General features: G+C 31.7%; 1 protein-coding gene and 1 long non-coding RNA gene across 5 annotated transcripts in view; both read right to left on the bottom strand.

Annotated features, from left to right (window-relative positions):
- Window positions 1-5,722, bottom strand: part of LOC141456563 (uncharacterized) — a 65,811-nt gene extending 60,089 nt beyond the window's left edge. Inside the window, exon 1 of one of the 4 annotated variants that reach the window (XR_012459869.1) lies at window positions 5,525-5,722. This is a non-coding gene — a long non-coding RNA (uncharacterized lncRNA). The remainder of the gene's footprint in view (window positions 1-5,524) is intronic. The other 3 variants (XR_012459870.1, XR_012459868.1, XR_012459867.1) reach the window with 3 other exon arrangements.
- Window positions 5,723-9,370: 3,648 nt separating this feature from the next.
- Window positions 9,371-12,875, bottom strand: LOC141456562 (uncharacterized). The gene is made up of 6 exons (XM_074132710.1): window positions 12,727-12,875; window positions 11,897-12,035; window positions 10,719-10,861; window positions 10,085-10,190; window positions 9,884-9,998; window positions 9,371-9,529 (listed from the first exon to the last, which is right to left on the bottom strand). Exons 1-6 carry the CDS (start codon window positions 12,791-12,793, stop codon window positions 9,377-9,379), a joined length of 723 nt encoding a protein of 240 aa, XP_073988811.1. The 5' UTR covers window positions 12,794-12,875; the 3' UTR covers window positions 9,371-9,376.
- Between the last annotated feature and the right edge of the window lie 4,942 nt (window positions 12,876-17,817).

Here is a 17,817-nt window from a genome sequence, read left to right as displayed (position 1 = left end):
CTAAGGTAGATAAAGCTTCCAGTTGTCTTCTTGAACCGTCTTAATCTACTTCTGATAAAACCTAACTATCCTGAACCAGATCTTTTTGGTAAGAAGGAGGTCCGTAAGGACTTCAGGAAAAATCGTACCAATGTGCCGTCTCCGTTCTCTTACTGCGCTTTTCCATATAGCCTAGATGTTGAAGCGGGGCTCGTTCTTCTTGGAGGAATTAGGGGCGGTATCAGGTACCAAAGACTGGTTATTCCAATTTGCCGGCTCTCCTATCCTTGGGGTCATCCCTAGAGATGGTGGGCGACTACCAGGATTGGAGAGTTGAATACTCTCCTAGGACAATCAAATCTTTCAATTAGGAGCCAACTTTTGAGTATTTTGGGCAAATAATTTGTTATATTGCTTAAATATACTTTTTAAATAAGATATTTCGTTGGTTCAGAGCACAAATAATGCAAATATTTCATTAATTTGTTATAAAAACGAGTTAAAACTGGGAATTAGATTTGTTTACAGCCTTCAGAAAGTTACTATGGAGTGATCTATATCAGTTAACAACGTACATTACAACTGCGACTAAAGGGGTACAAATGTAAACCTCCCTCTGTTTTGTATCCTGTAAATTAACTGGGTTTTCCTGATTTGTTTGTGTACCTACCCAACATACATAAGTATACTAAGATAATATACTTACTTGGTGCTTTGGTTAGATAAATAATATAATGAATTATGTAAACTTAGTAAGTAAGAAGCTTTATTAACTTAAGAGATGATATGTATTTCTTGGGACAACATTTGATATCACTGGTTAGTTTGCTGAGCTTTGCTGTTTGAGTGGTACACATATATTAAGCTTATGTAATAGTATATAATACATGTACATATATTTGTGTGTGACTATGTAAAGTACGCATGCGCTTACAGACGCCGTGTCAGCATCAGCTCCAAGCCACAGCAACAGGCACCCGGTTGCCTAGAAATTTACCCTTTCCTTATCACTTCTATTTTATCATTAACTAGACAATTTATCTGACACTTTTCTAAATAATTCATACTTTTTTTGGGGAGAAAATAGGAAGAGAATATAACTAAAAGCTAAACTAACTTGAAAACGAAAGGATTTACTAAGTTACGGACCTAAATACGAGATAAGAAAAACTTATAAAAAACGAAAATTTGTTCTTTATAAAAAAATATTTTACCTATTTTCAAAAATTGACATTTTAACAAAATGAAGTTAGTTCAGAAATTTAATGAAAATTATTGTGGTTCTCTTGCACAGTCTTCATATTGAACAAATAATTTTTTTTATTTTTACCTTTAAAGACTTGATCTGTTTGTCAGGTCAAAGTAAAATGGTTCCTTCCCAGAACTGGAGAAATGAAAATGGACTAAGGCACTTCAAGTTATTGATTGAGTGCCCATTACGTTCAGGCCAGTTGAAACTTTATTGATGGTTTGAGAAGAGTGATCTAAGAGAGATCTAAGCCACGTTGAAGGGGCACTGCCTTCTAACAAAACGTTTTCACAGTGTGAATCTTTTACAAGAAACTAATTGCCGCTTTAACTGTGATTTATTCACATAGTTCTTCCAGCCTTGGTCGTGTGAATGATTTAATCTAAATGGCGATATTATCAGGCTATTTCTTTCATTAAAACCATTATTATTCGTCTGAGGGGAGAGAAACCCTAGGCTTTTGGAAACCCATAGCTCTTCTTGACCCATATAGCTACTGAATAGTAAAACAAAAAAATAACATAGCGAGTTTAGAACGAAGCCAAGATTGGATAGAGCCACATTAGATTCACCGAAGTCCTAGCAACGACCCTAAATCCAAGCTGTTCCATCGTCAACGTATCCACGTTAATGTGATTCCATTTAATCTTTAAAGATCACAATATGTTTGTGTTTTAATAAATTTTGTTAAAAAGTTAGAGTTAAAGAAAAATTTAGAGAGAGAAGCGTTCCATTTGGTAACCTATCTGAACCTACTGGTATTTTATCTGATCTGCTTCAGAGAAGCGATTGGATTAGGATAGCAATTAGGATTGGATAACTCCATTAGATTGAACAGAATAATTTGCTTCTACGGCGCTCAGTTTACCAACTTGTGAATATAGGAAGTATTTGTTGTTTCCCACCGTTTTCGCAATTCAGCTTTGCAAACCGGACCGCTATTAATTTTCCATTTTATCTTTGTAGTGAAGAAGTAGGGAATACATAATCGAAAGTACAACTTCTGATCAAAAAGAAAATCTTTTCATATGATGTTAATATCTCTGCGATGCATGCAATACTTTTACCTATCTCAATATTTTGTCATCAGAGTCTTTATTTTAATTTCCTGAAGAATCGTAGAAAACTGTAATAATTGACAGTAATCGAATAAATTGTCGAGAAAACAAAAATCATCATAAAAAAAATATGCTAATTTAGCAAAAAAGATAAGGTTGTATACACGTGTGTAAATAAGTAAGTTGGCTAAAAAAAAACAACCTTTTTTACAGATAATTATGTTTTTAATAATTTAATCCTAATTATTAAATACATGATAGCATCGAATATTCGACTAGCTGCACAAAGCTGTAAGAAGGGAACTGCGAGATCTAATTGACAGTCCCAGGGTGCAGAGTTATAGATTCTGCTTAGAGATTTTAGAGTCGAACTTGGCTTGAGGCAAGGGGATTCCTGTTATGAACACTATACTAGCTGGGTTTTTTGAAAGCTGTGAAAGCCATAAGTTCAATCTTGATAGAACAATTAACACGAGATGACAATTGCATCTATAGCAGATGTCCTAATATCCTGATTTGGTAGTATGGCCTGCCTGAAAAATTAGGCATTACTTTAAAATATTTAATAATTTAGGTATTTTTTCTGTATGACACTACATAAATTTGTTTTATTTTTTTTATTCCTTCCAATTAGTTTATAAATGCTTCGAAGTCATACATGTTCTGACACTTCTTTTAGAAACTTGCCGCTTTTTCTAATTATATCTATTGCATCTAAAGAGGAGATGATGTTTCCATCTTCTACGCTCCTGCGATCGCAGATACGACTAAAAAGTAACTTTATGCAGATCCGGATTCGTGAAGTTATGTTGAATCTAAGTTGAGTTATTGTTGCGTAAAAATGCCTTTCTTCCTCCGGCAACTCTTAAACCGTGGCTTGTTGGTGATTCTAGGCTGTTAATCAGTATAATATTTACCCTTATTTTCTTCTTCCAGACTCTACATCAATTGAACTAATTGAATATGTCGATTTCAAAATCTTTCTTCAGATTGGTATCATGAAGAAATATCTACTCTATATAATATTCATGTTCTTTTAAACTTTGAAACAACTTGGTTAAAATAGTAAAATATTGTGAAGTCATTGCTGAGTTTGAATTTTACTTGAAAAAGAATGTTTGTGAACAATTATTAACGTATTTACTTTCATTTTATATCTATAACTAAAAGTAAGTTTTTTTACTATGATTTCGGAACTGAATCTGCAGTTTGCAAGATGAAGTAGCATGAATAAGCCGTCTGAAACGATTGAAAAGGACCCTGCCACCCAGCAATCTTTTTAGAGAAATTATACCAAACTTTTTGTGCTATTATTAAGAACAAAAAATATGCAATATTATATTCAAGATAAAAAGAAAAATCTAATTATTTAATTAATTTTGGTAATTAAGAAATATCTTTAATGATAAACTAAACGAATTGCGACGCAAAATCTTCTAATTTTGCAACAAATAATGTAAATTGTCTATGCAGAACCATTAAAACTTATTAAGAAGGAAATGGATCAGACAGAAATATATGATTAGTTAGTTTAATATAAGAAAAGAAAAAAAACTATTTTGCCTGGGAACTAGTAAAGTCAGCATATTTTCCTAGTTTAAATCACAAAGCTCACTATTCTAATCCGGCAAAATTTTCCATTAACAAAACAGATTGCTCCTATCTTTTTATTTAGATACCATAAGTAAAAATTTAAAAGTTTTTTAAATTCAGCTTAAATAAATGGGAATCAGATGTTTTATTTAGCCTTGGGAAGCTAAAGGTAAGCATTTAAAAGTTATTACAGAAATTATCATCTATTACACGGATATGTGAACAAAGTGGAATGAATCATACAAGTTAGGCGATGATAAGTTCCAAAAAAAGTCAGACAGTACTAAAAATGTATTAGTTTCATAAAACCTAAGACAAAAGCTCTTTTCAAATTCAACTTAAAACGATGGAAAAAGCACTGTTGAGGGCTATGGAGACTAAAGAAAACGGCTTTACTGAAAAGGAAAGAGCAGAAACGGAAAAGGTTAGAAAAGTCAGCCATGATTTGATGGGCGAGAATGAATTAAGCAAGACCGTATTTGCCGTAAGGAGTAGTGAGATGTTGATGCTAAAATAGATGAATGAGAGGGCCTTTCACTCTTTATGAGGGTCGTCCATATGCTTAGAGGACCAGCGGTAGGATGGTTGGTAAAAAATGGTAATACAAAAAACTTTTCCCTGATGTACTGGTTAATTTGTTTAAGAACTAAATTTGAGAAAGAGAAGTGATGAAAATTTAAAGTAGATCTTAACCTAGTTTGGTTATTACCGTTCTAACCAATGGCGCTTTAGAGTAAAGCTAAAAAGTGCACCTTCCCAAAACCATCGAAAACAAACACTTTCAGACAGGAGTTATAAGACCTTGGATTCCATTTTTTTTTTTTTTTAACATCATCAAACCCCAATACTGAATAATTGTATAATTTATAATGCATACAATAATTGTAACTGAGTCTAATATCATAACGAAACCAATGGAGGTACTTAATGCTTAAGATAAATTTGCTAAAAAGTGGATATAAATAAAAAGGTCACACGACTTTCTCAATCTACAATTTTCAAGTTTTCATTTGAACTTCATAATTTTAATGAATATTCGTTGGCGTTAATGCAGCTCATTTTAATAAAAGTGCTTTTGAGAAAAGCATTACGTCAAGGAACCCTTCTTAAAATCAATGTTCATGAAAGAATTTCAAATAAAAGCGACGTCTTTATGTGAGTAGAGGATGTAGGAACGCGCAAAACTAATCAAACAATAGTTCCAGAGCTGTATAGCAATTCTGTAAAGTGGTAGCGGGATTTTAGTACCCTTCTGGCCAGATCCCATGGAGGATCCGCGAAAACGAAACATAATGTTTCGAGTTTCCAGCAATCTAACTGAGTAGTAGTTAGCAATTTAACTTTTTCGAGTTTATATGCATCTACAAATGTCGTAAAGACAAGAAAATTTTCTAAAAACATTTTTGGACTTTGAGAACCAAAATAGAGTATTGCTGGGTAAACTTAATTAAAAAAAAAGACGAACTCAAAACTAAGAGAAAGTAGAAATACATATATGTTATAGGTGACTTAAAAACATTTATTTCTGTTAAGAACTAAGTTCTCGACACTTTGAAAAGATAAAACAATTCCTCTTGTTTTTAAACTGTACACTGAGTAAAAAAAAAATTGTAATTACTTGCGAAAAACGAAATTTTGTACTTACCTGCCTCGATGAAAAGATCCTAATTTAATGAAGAACCTAAACTAAACCACACATTCTCAGTCCAGCATTCCAATAACTGAAGAAGAAATCAAACTAACTGGTCAATAAACTGATGAAGTGTTGTTTTTAATCATAGCTTTGCTAACTCAGTACCAAACTCGCATATAACGTGCAAGTTTACTATTCTGTTTAGTAGACAGTTAATGCATCCAATCTATTCTTTTAGTATTATACTATTATTATTATCATCATGTTTGCAAACATAAGATGAATTTGATTCTATGGTGCAGTTATATCAACATTCATTTCCTTGTTTTTTTTTTGTTTTTGTATATTTATTTGTATTTTCGATTGTAAACTATTTTTAAAAACGCTCTTTCGGCTTTCTAAAAATATTTTCATATGAATGTAAAACTTTGCATATTTTAAATTCAAGCAAAGTCAATCATTTTCTAATCAAATTATTAATAAAAGAGAGCTAATACGTGTGTCAATCTTTCTGACATTAGATAATCCTTTTCAATTATTTATAATGACTTGTTAAATGTTTTCTATTTTTATGGATTTTACCTAATGAACAAGTAGTTATTTGTATAGAATATTAAAAAATGGAAACTATATTTTTGAAATATCTTTTGTTAAATATGGTTTAGAAAAAAAAAACTTTTATAAAAATACATTTAAATAGGATTCAAAAATGTAACTACTTTTAAAATATTGCTTGAAGCACCTGTCGGATTGCAATCTATGCTTTCTAGACTAAACTAGAAATTTCTTTTGAGAGACCTGGACGAATTAAAAGTCCACTGTAAACAAATTTTAGCCCGAAAGATTAATCATGCTCACTTGAAATTAATAATAACAGCGGTTATTAAATTGTAAATGAAGAATTTTGTTCAATCAACTTAATGTAAATGGCTGTAGATAGAGATTTTTTTAAATATTTGCAGAAAGGTTCCTAATATCGCCAGAAAATCGGGAACAGAATTCAATTTTGAAAAATTTTATTGAATACTTCCATTTGAAGCAGTAAAGATTTGTGGAAATCATTCTTTTTTTAAATGACTAAAATATGCATGCAAAATTTTATTTTTATAATTTTGGCATAAATTTATTTACAACAGAAAGTTCTATGGGCGGTTTTTCGAAAGAACTGTGAACCTATGAACTGATATGTCGCTAGAGTTTTATACTGCTATACAAAAAAATAATTTTTAATCAAAAAGTGTAAGATGATAATAATTTGCTTACTACCTACTTCTTTCTAGTTTTATTTTTAAATATGTTTCGCATTCCCTAATTTTAATAACAAATACTGTTTACATCTATAATCTATAATGTTTTATTTTTATTAAAAAATAATCACACCGAACTGTGATTATTTTATACTTACGATACCATTTTGTTTAAAAACATTTCACACCTTACATTGCCAGGATTAGTTTTATAAAGTAATTTATACTGAAAACTTGATCCCTAATTATTAAATAAGACTATTATTATTATTCCTGTTATAATTCCTCTAAATATTCCTGTTAGGCCCTTTATATCGTACAATAGGGTTGATCGGCAGAATGCTAAGCAGGCTACGGAAAGTAATTTGAAAGAGTATCTAAGATACTCTAAAATAAGGCGATGAAAATACGTTTTGTTTTTTTTCTGCTATTTTGACATTGAAGTGAGGCTAGGAGGCAATGGTTTATTGGGAAATTAGAATTGTTTGGTTCAGAGATCTTACTTATTGAAGAAATGTTCATTGATCTGGAATGTAGGAAGTTCTGACAACTAATTTAAATGGATGTTAGGACTATAAAGGCTTTTCGGAAAGTTGATTTAAGGTGACTAGTAAGTAAAGCAATGCCTATTCTTTCAGGAAGGTTTTACAACCAATTACCAAATTAGGTGTCGTGGACGGAGGCGACTAGTAAACGTACTTTCTATAAATTTTTCATATTAACCAATAAAATAAAAATAAAACATAAATGAAATAAAATAAAAAATAAATAAAATAAAAACCCAAGGCACAGACCAGGAATTGTACTTAATATCACAATACTTCTTAGCCTTGTTGGCCTCGCCTCTAACTGCTCGGGCGCCTATTAAATTTGACTAAATTTATTAAAGAATCAATAAAAACTAAGGAGCAAATAATTAGATAGTTTAGAATGACCGAAATTAAGTTTTATACCAGATGGTCCTATAACAGAAGCGGGTTGGGTAGACATTTACATGGCAATAAGAATGAGGAAGTAAAAATGCTGAAACAGTTCAGCAACATCGATCTAAAAGAAGGAAGTATCTGTAAGAGAAAGAAACATTTTCATAAAACAAGATTTGGTGCTCCGAGTTCATCAAAACTTTGAAGTCAGAGAAGATTGCAAAGAAAAGGAAGTGTAATGGAAAAAAAAGTAAACATTTTTAATATGGAATAATTGGACATTAGAAAATGTTACAGAGTTCGCACGTGTAATAAGATGGCCTTAACCTTGCCAATAATATCAATATACAATGTAATAACATAGTAGTTGTAACAGTTTAATTACAAACATTTAATATTATCTTTAGGGAAGAGGTCATACATGTGCAACACATCTAAAAGTTGTTTATTGACCTCTTGCATTTTTATCTGTTCACATTTTTGTGCTTTTTTTTTCTCTACGTCATTTTTGAATGAATATTTTTTTATCGAGATTTTTTATGATTTAAATAGGAGAGTCAAACAGTCTAACTGAATATGACTAAGTTTCCATCCTTCAGGGCTCAACTTTTTCAATTTTTGTATTTATTTTTTACTTCTTAATCAGGATTTTTGTTGTTTGCAGTTAGACAGAAGGTGCCCATCCAAAAAACTATATTGACATTGATACCGGGAAAAAACTAAAAGCATATTTGTAGTTTGCCTATCCATTTTTATTTGTTTAAAAAATGAAATTTTGCTGTAAAAGGTAAAGATGAATTTTGTCTTACATTTATTCTCATTAATTAATATTTATATTTATTAATATTTTAAAAGTCATCTTTTACATTTAAATTTTAATGAACAAGTATAAAAACTTTTCCAGTTTTTATAGATTAATTAATTAATAGTAACTTTAAGAAAATAAATAAGAGAAGTACCTTACAAATTTAGCAGCATTAATTTAATTTCTAAAAATATTCTCAAGTTTACTTTAATGTAATAAAGAAGAAGAATAATGTAGAAGACCTAAATGGGAAGTAAATAGTAAAGTCTGATGGTAATTAGTGGTATAAGAGGTAGATGGCGGGCGGGTGTGCAGGCTAAGTTTCAGGGATTGTACTGCCGTTACGAGCTGAAGGAATCAGAAGAGTGGGCAGATAATGTACTAATTGGGATAAAGAGAGTAACCGCTTTAGATTAAGGTTAAAGTGCGGACTGTGCAGGCAAACATAAACCTGGAGAGTAACCTGACCTAACAATCCGAACACCAGCCTACACCCTTTTCCAGAGATTTAATAAAACAAACAAGTCGGTGGGAATGCGGTTGGAGGCAACTCAGTTAGGGATACAATCTGGTATGGGGTGTAGCTGCTATATTTTGGGCCAGATTTTTACCTCTACCACTAGGCAATGCCACTATTCATGGTGTTTCTTCGTGGAAGGAGATCTCACTTGGACTATACTGGGATGAATTCAACCGAAAAGAAGAACATTTATTTTTTAAGAGCATTTGTCAGATGGATTGTGTGTGTAAAAAAACAAAAAATTGCAAATTTGTATTAATGATCAAGTTTGATTATGCAAATTTCGTCCATACCCAACATCCGGAAGCAGCTTTATCTTTACATACGTGTAAATAAGTATAACTATAATAAATTCAAACTCAGTATGGATTATCTTTTATGCTTTCTTCGACATAAACAGACTATAAGGCATAACAGTATTAGTATTATTGTAATGTATACCAAATTCAGGGACACATAAACACTCATGTTGATTAGATAATGTGGTTTGATAGTTGGTGCAAATTTTGGTCCACAGTCAACCTGCAACAATTAAGTTACGTACATTAACATTTTATTTTATAATAATGTTTGCTATAATTAATTAAAAGTAAAGCAATCGCCTATTTTTCTGGCGGAGCTTATTGTCCAACTACCGATTAGGAGTCGTAGGCAGGAGCAGAAGCACTTTATACTTTTTACTTTACTAATAATTTTTTTCTAATAAATAAAAAGTAACTAGTAACAAATCGCGGGATTTGAACTGGGGGATCTCCCGTTTACAAATTGTGACCACTACACCAACACCCGCCCATGTAATTAATTAAACTAAATTTTAATTATTTAACTGATAATAAGAGTATTTTAAAATTAATTTATGAATGATAATTAGCGTACTAAAACTGAAGCAGCGATAATGCTGGTCAATAATTTCTTGTAAACATCAGCCGCTTTAGCGCCACATACAAATGTTGCTTTTATAGTATGACAGTCAATAATATTTTTATATGTTCTGAAATTTATTCAATTTTATTAATAAAAACTTAATCGAACTTATTTTCATGATAAAAGTAAATAACATTATTTTTGTTATTTTACCTGCATAATCTTTCTTGATCAGAATCGTCTGCCCAACTGTGTGGTACATCGCAGTCATCATAAGTGCCGAATGCTTTATCATAGCAAGATGCATAGGAAATGAATTCTGAAATTAAAAATAATTTTAGACACTTGGAGATAATAAATATCTCTTTGTAAACGGTGATAATAATAATATATCCATTATTATTTTTTTTTAATATGAATATGTATAAATGGTTTTTGTTCTTTAAATAATTGTAGGGAATCCATACAATTACAAAATGTGAATAAAGAATGCTACCTATATTGGACAAGTTTAAGTTGTTTGCAATTGCTTGTGCCTGCAACAGGCGTAGGATAGAAATATTATATAAAAAAAAATGAATTTAACAGAGGCTTTATTTTTAGAACTCTATCTCTAAATTTTAATTTAGTTTGGACTTGCTGACGTCCTGGAATGATGGATCCACACTCCAAAAACATTCATACTCTAAAACTTCAAGAATTTCATTATACAAAACGATTCATACTGCAAAGTGAAATTGTATAGTGAAATAAAAGAATAATAAGTAACTGAACAAAACATATAGAATTGTAGAAGTATCTCAATAACTAAAAGGATATTATCTTTATAATGAAAACAACTACTAACGTTTCTGAAATTGTTTATCTAAGCAAAGTGTACTATACAGATTGTTTGCTCCTTCCACAAGATTGCGGTAACTTTTCTTAATGCGATACATTTCACATTTAATAAAGTATGTATCTATATCATCCAGTCTTTTTTTAAAACCACTGAAATCAGAAATAACAAATCACATTAATTTGGGCATGATAAGCGATACCACTTCCAAAACATTTTTTATCTCTCCAATAATTTGTTATTTAATGCAAGAAACAAGTTTGAAAAGTGGCGTGATAAGGTATAAATAAACTTGTGATAAAATTTAACGAAATCTTTCTTTCTGTCTCTGTCTTGGGCGCTTTAGTTAAGATAGTCCTCCTCAAACAACTGCCTCCATTCTTCCTGATGGCAAAGCCTTAGAGGCGCATCTCTTTACCATTTTCTTACTCATCTACGCATCTAACAATGATGTGATTCAGCTCTTAAAATGTTCCAATTTCAGCGCACCAGTACTTAAAATTTCTCAAGTTCCAAGGATATTAAAAGTTTAATAAAGTAAGTACAGTAATGCTTATTTTTTTTCCCGTCCAACTACCTAATTAGGTGTCATGGACGAAGGCGTTCTTACCTAAATTTCTCTCAATCTAAGGGCTACATCGCAAATCAAACCAAGTCCCACAAAATGCCTTAGCGTTGCAGGCTTCTCCTCTTAAAATTTACCTTTTAAGCGCCTTAAATGACCATGTTCCACATGACTCAATCTCTTAAAGAAGACGTCCTTTCTAGATGAAGGCCTCGAGATTTGATTCATGGTACGTGTAAGTCCCTCAGCTTTGCTTTCGACATAATCCTTCACCTCTTTCCTTCAATGACCCTCACATTCAGAGCTCACTCATCCTCTCTGGACAACTCCTACGTCTCATTTTAGAATGCGACTACTGGTCTAAAAATAAAGTCAGCAGTTTTGCTTCTCTATACAGCGTTGTGAAACTTATGAATAGCAAAATAACATTTTTGGGCTGCTGCGGTCTTTGCCTTAATGTCTGAACCAACTTTCTTGAAGTCAGTGAGCGATTGAGTATAATTTAGCCCTAATTAAATCCAAGATTTCCTCTAAACAAGAGTAGGAAAAACACTCTCATTTAAAGACTAGATAGTAGGAACAATCGAGTCCCGAACATTTAAATAATATTTAAGCAATTTACTTGCAAAACTTCGTAATTTCATTTTGGACGGCTCTTTTTACTAATTCAGCGGGCGATAATGTTTGAACACCTCTGAGTTTGGTAATAAATATTTCCTCATCACATGCTGGGCCATTAAATTCTCCGCTATAATCTGTAACTATATTAATAAAAATTTTGAATTTGTTTTTAAACTAACTGGCAAAATACACAAGCACACAGTTATCTAATAGTCTAAACCTGTGCAGTAGTGAAGAAAGATAAGTAAAAACTTGTGCCCTCTGAGGAGTCACATCCATTAGTCACAGCCCTTATGAAGACAAGGGAACTATCCCAGATCGTCTGGAATATCACGAAACTAAAGAAAAAAGTAATTGCGATGCTCGTACCTCTAATAATACTAGTGTTGGCCATTGTTACAGTAAATTATTAAATTGGTTTGTTTTCGGTAGTAAAAATTATATTAAATTATTTCCAGATAGTCGCCGAGTGAAAGAAAAAAGTGATGGCTACTCCTCATAAATACTCTTAAACCAAGACTGTTAAATAACAATCCAGACAATAATATAAAATCTGGTCCAATTAATTAATGTGTTTAAAATTGGGTTTAAAAATTAATGTGTTTTACTTTCTTAATAGTTTTCTTTATGGAATTACTATGTGGTGCAACCAAACTTAAAAAACTTTTAATAATCTGTAAAACAACTGATACCTTTCTTGATTTTCTTTGGTTATCTTTCTTTAAGGCAAAAGTCGTAAGAATATAATATTAAGACAAGACTTAAAGAAACTGCAGTTATAAAACGAGTAGTTCAAAACTTAATAAGTTAATACTTAATAATATTACGTACCATCCGTGAAAGATTTAGTATAAACTATGAAGAAAACATTCAAACATACCACTAATCGGATGCACATTAGTTAAATACATTTCAAACTAAAAAAAATATTACGCATTAAAAAAAAAGGCATCACAAATATTAAAGAAATGACTAATAAATATTTCTATGGTAACTTGGCATTTGTTACAATGCAAAATAAAATTAATAATTTACTTAAATAAATTTAAAACTTTCATTTAGTATTGTAATTATTGATTCTTATGTTATCTATGAGAGTTGTAAAATTATATATTTTAGAATTTTAGGCTAGTATCTATGCAGGTGCCTTCTCATCTACTGAGTAAGGGTTATTGGAAGGAATTCTTGAGCTGCTTAATTGATTGAATATTTGTTGAGAAATAGATCTCTTATTTTGAGAAAACAAGGCCGACATACTCGTATGTATGTTTCAACTAATTGCCTTATTTTTAGGTAATCACTCACATAAGAATAATATTAAAATATGTGACAATTTGTTGTGAAATAAAACAATAATGCCCAGAAAAATACCTTTCCTGATGGGATGATCCCAAGGAATATCACTTGATTAGCAATGTCTCAGGGATATTATCGTTCAGTCAAGTAACAAGAATACAGCTAAAACATCTGCAGGAATGTTTTATCCACTCCTCCTTTCAACCACTACCCTGATTTGTAAGCTAACGGGAATGGCTAATATTAACTCTGCCTCTGGTCTCAGGTTTAGTCCAGTAAAACCTCCTGGATGTCTAAGAAAAGTACAATGCTGAAATTGATTATCTTCTGTTATAATCTCAGCAACAAATATATTACAACTAGGTCTGTCTGAAAGGCTGGTTTTCCCAGAATTCCCAAAATATCATGCGTCAAATTCATTTATCTTTTCGTTCGAGAACCTTTCAGATTCAGAAACTCAAATTAATTACTCTCGTTTATTAATGTTTTTATTCTATTCCTGAAAAAAAGATCATGCTATGATGTACCGAAATTATTTTGTAAACAGACAAAAACAATATCATTATGATACCTAAACAACACGTTCTCCAGACAATTAAATCTGGGTGCGCATCTAATGGTGATTACAGTGATTAAGTACGTATAGCTCTGTGTTGGGATAGAGGGACCGATATGTTCATGCACACCTTTATATTATAAATCTCCTGATGGACGTAAACTGAAACTCTGGTATTTATTTGTACTTCTTGAGAAGCAAAACTACATAATTCGTAATTATAGTGTTGGGATATTATTTGAAAAAAGTAACTCTCATAGTTATGCAGTTTCAGTTTACATCATATTGCAACAAAAGTAGTAAATAAATTAATTCTTTATCAGAAGGGACCAATTCAGATCAAACATGAAAGAAGTAAGCATGGGAAAGAACTTCTTAATGAAGGATAGTAAATTTTTAGTTTTTTTGTGATTCGAGACGAAATAATTTCCAAGCGTCAATTTGGAAATTCCATACATACATTTTGAATTAAAACAATATTTAACTTCAACATACGTAAACTGAACTCTGATTTACATGTTATAATTAAATCGATCAATTCGCTAGAGTGGTTGGGAACGTGTATACATTTACGTAGTTATACATGAAGTATATATAAACTGGACCAATTAATGTAATCTCTTACAATAGAATTAATTATGTTTACATAATGAAAAGGGTTAAGGGTTAAATTTGTAGACAGATGTTAGACAAACTGAAAGGGATCGAAATGAAACAGAAAAAAAAATCACCCATTTTGCGGTATGTAACTTTACTGTTTGAATTGTTCGTAGGGAAAGAATGATTGTAGTATGTATAAACAGTAAATACTACTATCTGAAGGTTGTAAACCCTTTTCAATTATACAAATTGGATTTCATAGTGTTATTGGATTTTAAGGAATGTTCCCCATCATTCAGTCTAAATTGTGGCATAAGGCAACCCAACAACATAGAAAATTTGCATATGTATCTAAGACAAGTTAGCGACCTTTAAAACTGTGGCCAAGCTCATACTGTTTTGAATTAGTAATGTGGCCCGTCTGCTTTACTGAATGTGTTTTCAACAAGTGTGATACCAATCTCTCCTTTTAAATGGGCATTATTTTGCCCAGTATTGATTTCTAATTTTTGATTTATTTTGCTTAAATTATTTTGTGTTATTAGTTAATAAGAGATGTGTGAATTTACATCTTATTTTTTTTTTTATTTAATGAGCATAATGCTCAAATTGAGCTATGCATCGCTTTAAAAAAAATAATTAGGACACTTCCGAGGCGATTATCGTTCATTAGCAATGATATTTTTGTCATATAAATCTTTAACTTTTTGAAAATTAATTTGCATTAGGGTGAAAAAGCTAAGATTAATATTAAATGTATGCGATGAGTATACAGATATATACAGAAGACTATGGTGTAATAGTGAGAAAACAATAGTATTGTGTGATGAACTGTAGCAGTTAGTGATGCAATCAAGCAGGGATTGTAGTCACTAATGTCACATGCCACTCACATCCTGATCAGTTCACCCCATATATCTCCTCCACACTTACCCATACAATCACTTTTCACACATACTAAATAGAACACACTTTTACAATCAAAATACACCCTCTATTATGTAATTATCTAATTATTGTTACAGTCTCAGTCTACAGTACAATTCATTAACTGTCACCAACTGTATAATACATAATTGCTTTATACTTGAGTTAAATTAATCTCTCGTGTTTTATAGTTTCTAAGAGAAGTTTATTTTCACAAATTTTTGAATCATTATCATTAAAAATCATCATTTTTTAAATTTATAATTTAAAGTAAGAAATGCAAACTCATATTTTCTGTATTATCTGCAATCATTTTGCCCTTAGAATCTATCCAGGGCTACCTTTAAGGCCGGGCTAGAGGAGCCGTAGACCCCAATTTCATTGATTTTTAATACCACATACCAACAACTTACTCTTCTGCTAAAGCATTGCTTTTTCTTAGAGTGCCTCAAATGTTCTTCGTAAAAATTAAATTTCGAAATTTTGGCACAATATCGTTATTTTCTTTCTCAAGACTAAGGAAAGTGAAACTGAAAAAAAAAACCCTATTATTTAATTCATGTTAGGTTTATTATTAAATCTTCAACACAATGAACAATAATCCTTCGTTTCGTTGAAGCGCAAAAGTGCAGCCACTTTTATTGAAGTTCACGATGGAAAACACGATCGGATTTAAGTGCAATGCAAATGTGGGTTGTAATGCAAATGAGGAACGATTTATAAGACAAAGCAATTTCCTGCTGGGTTTACAACACCACTTTTCTGTTGGAGTGTCACTTTATCACTCCCATTTCCACTTCACGGCAATTTCTATACCCGACACTTATCTTCTTTTTAATTCTCCACGTAGGAGGTAAATTATGTTTCCTTTTATGTTTATTTCAAAAAAAAAAAAAAAAAAAAAAGGTTCTCTTTAAATACCGGTGTCTACAATTAATTTATCAATATGAATTCATGGCTGACCTTGAATTTTTCCCCTGATAATGCCTATAAGTGTCATTAGTAAAGAAAGTAGTAGATCTAAATTCTTAGTGTATATATACACTGTCCAAAATATAATTTTCAAAATAAAAAAGCCTTTTATTCTATCAATGACTCAGATCTATCTCTTAATGCCCTTTGAAATTGATCACGTTCTGTGTCTATCGTCATTTTAACGTTTGCAAGAGTCATTTAACTTTATACCAACTATCTAGGTGTGCATGTTTGGACAGTAGACAAGCCTTGGCAACCGAAGGTTTGTTGTTCGCTTATATGATCTTTCATATAACAGCTAACTAACAAATTTGCAGCTAGATCTTTTCCAGCAAAATCAAAAAAGTTCTCTTTGTTCGTTCCTTCTAGAGAGAAGAGAGATCCTTGAAACTGTAAGAAAAAGTCGTGATAAGTGTTCTCTTATTTTTTTCGACGATTTCGCTGTAGTCAGTTTCCTATAAAACTTTAACCAGCATAGTTTTAAATAATAAAATAGTGGTTCTTGAGTGTGTCATTAGACATGAATATGAAAATTACCCATACAAGAAAATTATGATGTATTAAATAACATGTAGTCTATCAAGTCACAGGGCAGGAAAAATAAGAAAGGAACCTATGCTGATATTTTCCATAAATATACGGCGGAGCTCCTACTTAAACGGTTCCGAATCATAGGAAGTATAGGACTGACGAAATTGCAATTTTTGAGAAGGATTAGAGGCCGCATCTAGAGAGATAAATTGAGGAATGAGAATATTGAAAAATCTCTGTAACACACAAAAAGAAACAAATAACAGCCATGCAGAAAATACAAAAATAAAATAGCTACAACATTAAATAGTAAGGATGACAGCAGACTTGTTAAACTTGTAGAGGTCTTCCCGTAGAGGGCATTTTGATAAACTACGGCAAAGGTGGGTACAATAAAGATAGGAACAGGCTACAGCCTGGAGGAATATCTCCAGTATTACAAAATCTGCCGTCAATCTTGTAATTCACTTTTCACAGCTAACTTGTGATTTATTAATTCAATGTAGATTGTTACAGAATCAAGAATCACATCTGCTCCTTACCGATCTATTATAAAGAAGAAATATATTATTAGCAACGGAAACAGACGCAGAAATAGAATGGCGAGATGAAGAGTATGCTATATAAGGCACTGAGAGGAAGGAACTAGTAAATGGATGGTCACACACGGATGGTCTGATTAAGACACCAACAGTAGCGGTGAAACGGCCAGAGTTGGCGCTCGCGACCATTCTGTAAGGGCTCAATGATATACTACCCTGGGGACTTATAATTAAGCACCGTCACGAGCTGGCGGTTCAGTATATAGGACCACAGCGGCTCCAGAGAGAGGTTTGGGGTGGCTCCAACCACCGGAACTAACCATTTATCGTTTATTAATTAAGCCACCCTATCTATTTCCTGCCTTAAATCACACTTCCCCATTGTGACATTAGCTTCTTCTCTTGCGCCCACTATAATTATGAATATTTTTATGCGGAAAATATAACATTATATTTTCAGTTTTAAATTTAATTACTTGGATTTTATGATCGGTT

The sequence above is a fragment of the Rhodnius prolixus genome, unplaced genomic scaffold, assembly GCF_049639745.1.
Source record: "Rhodnius prolixus isolate KJV_2025 unplaced genomic scaffold, Rpr scaffold_4, whole genome shotgun sequence".
NCBI classification, from domain to species: domain Eukaryota; kingdom Metazoa; phylum Arthropoda; class Insecta; order Hemiptera; family Reduviidae; genus Rhodnius; species Rhodnius prolixus.
This window is presented reverse-complemented; position numbering and strand designations above follow the sequence as displayed.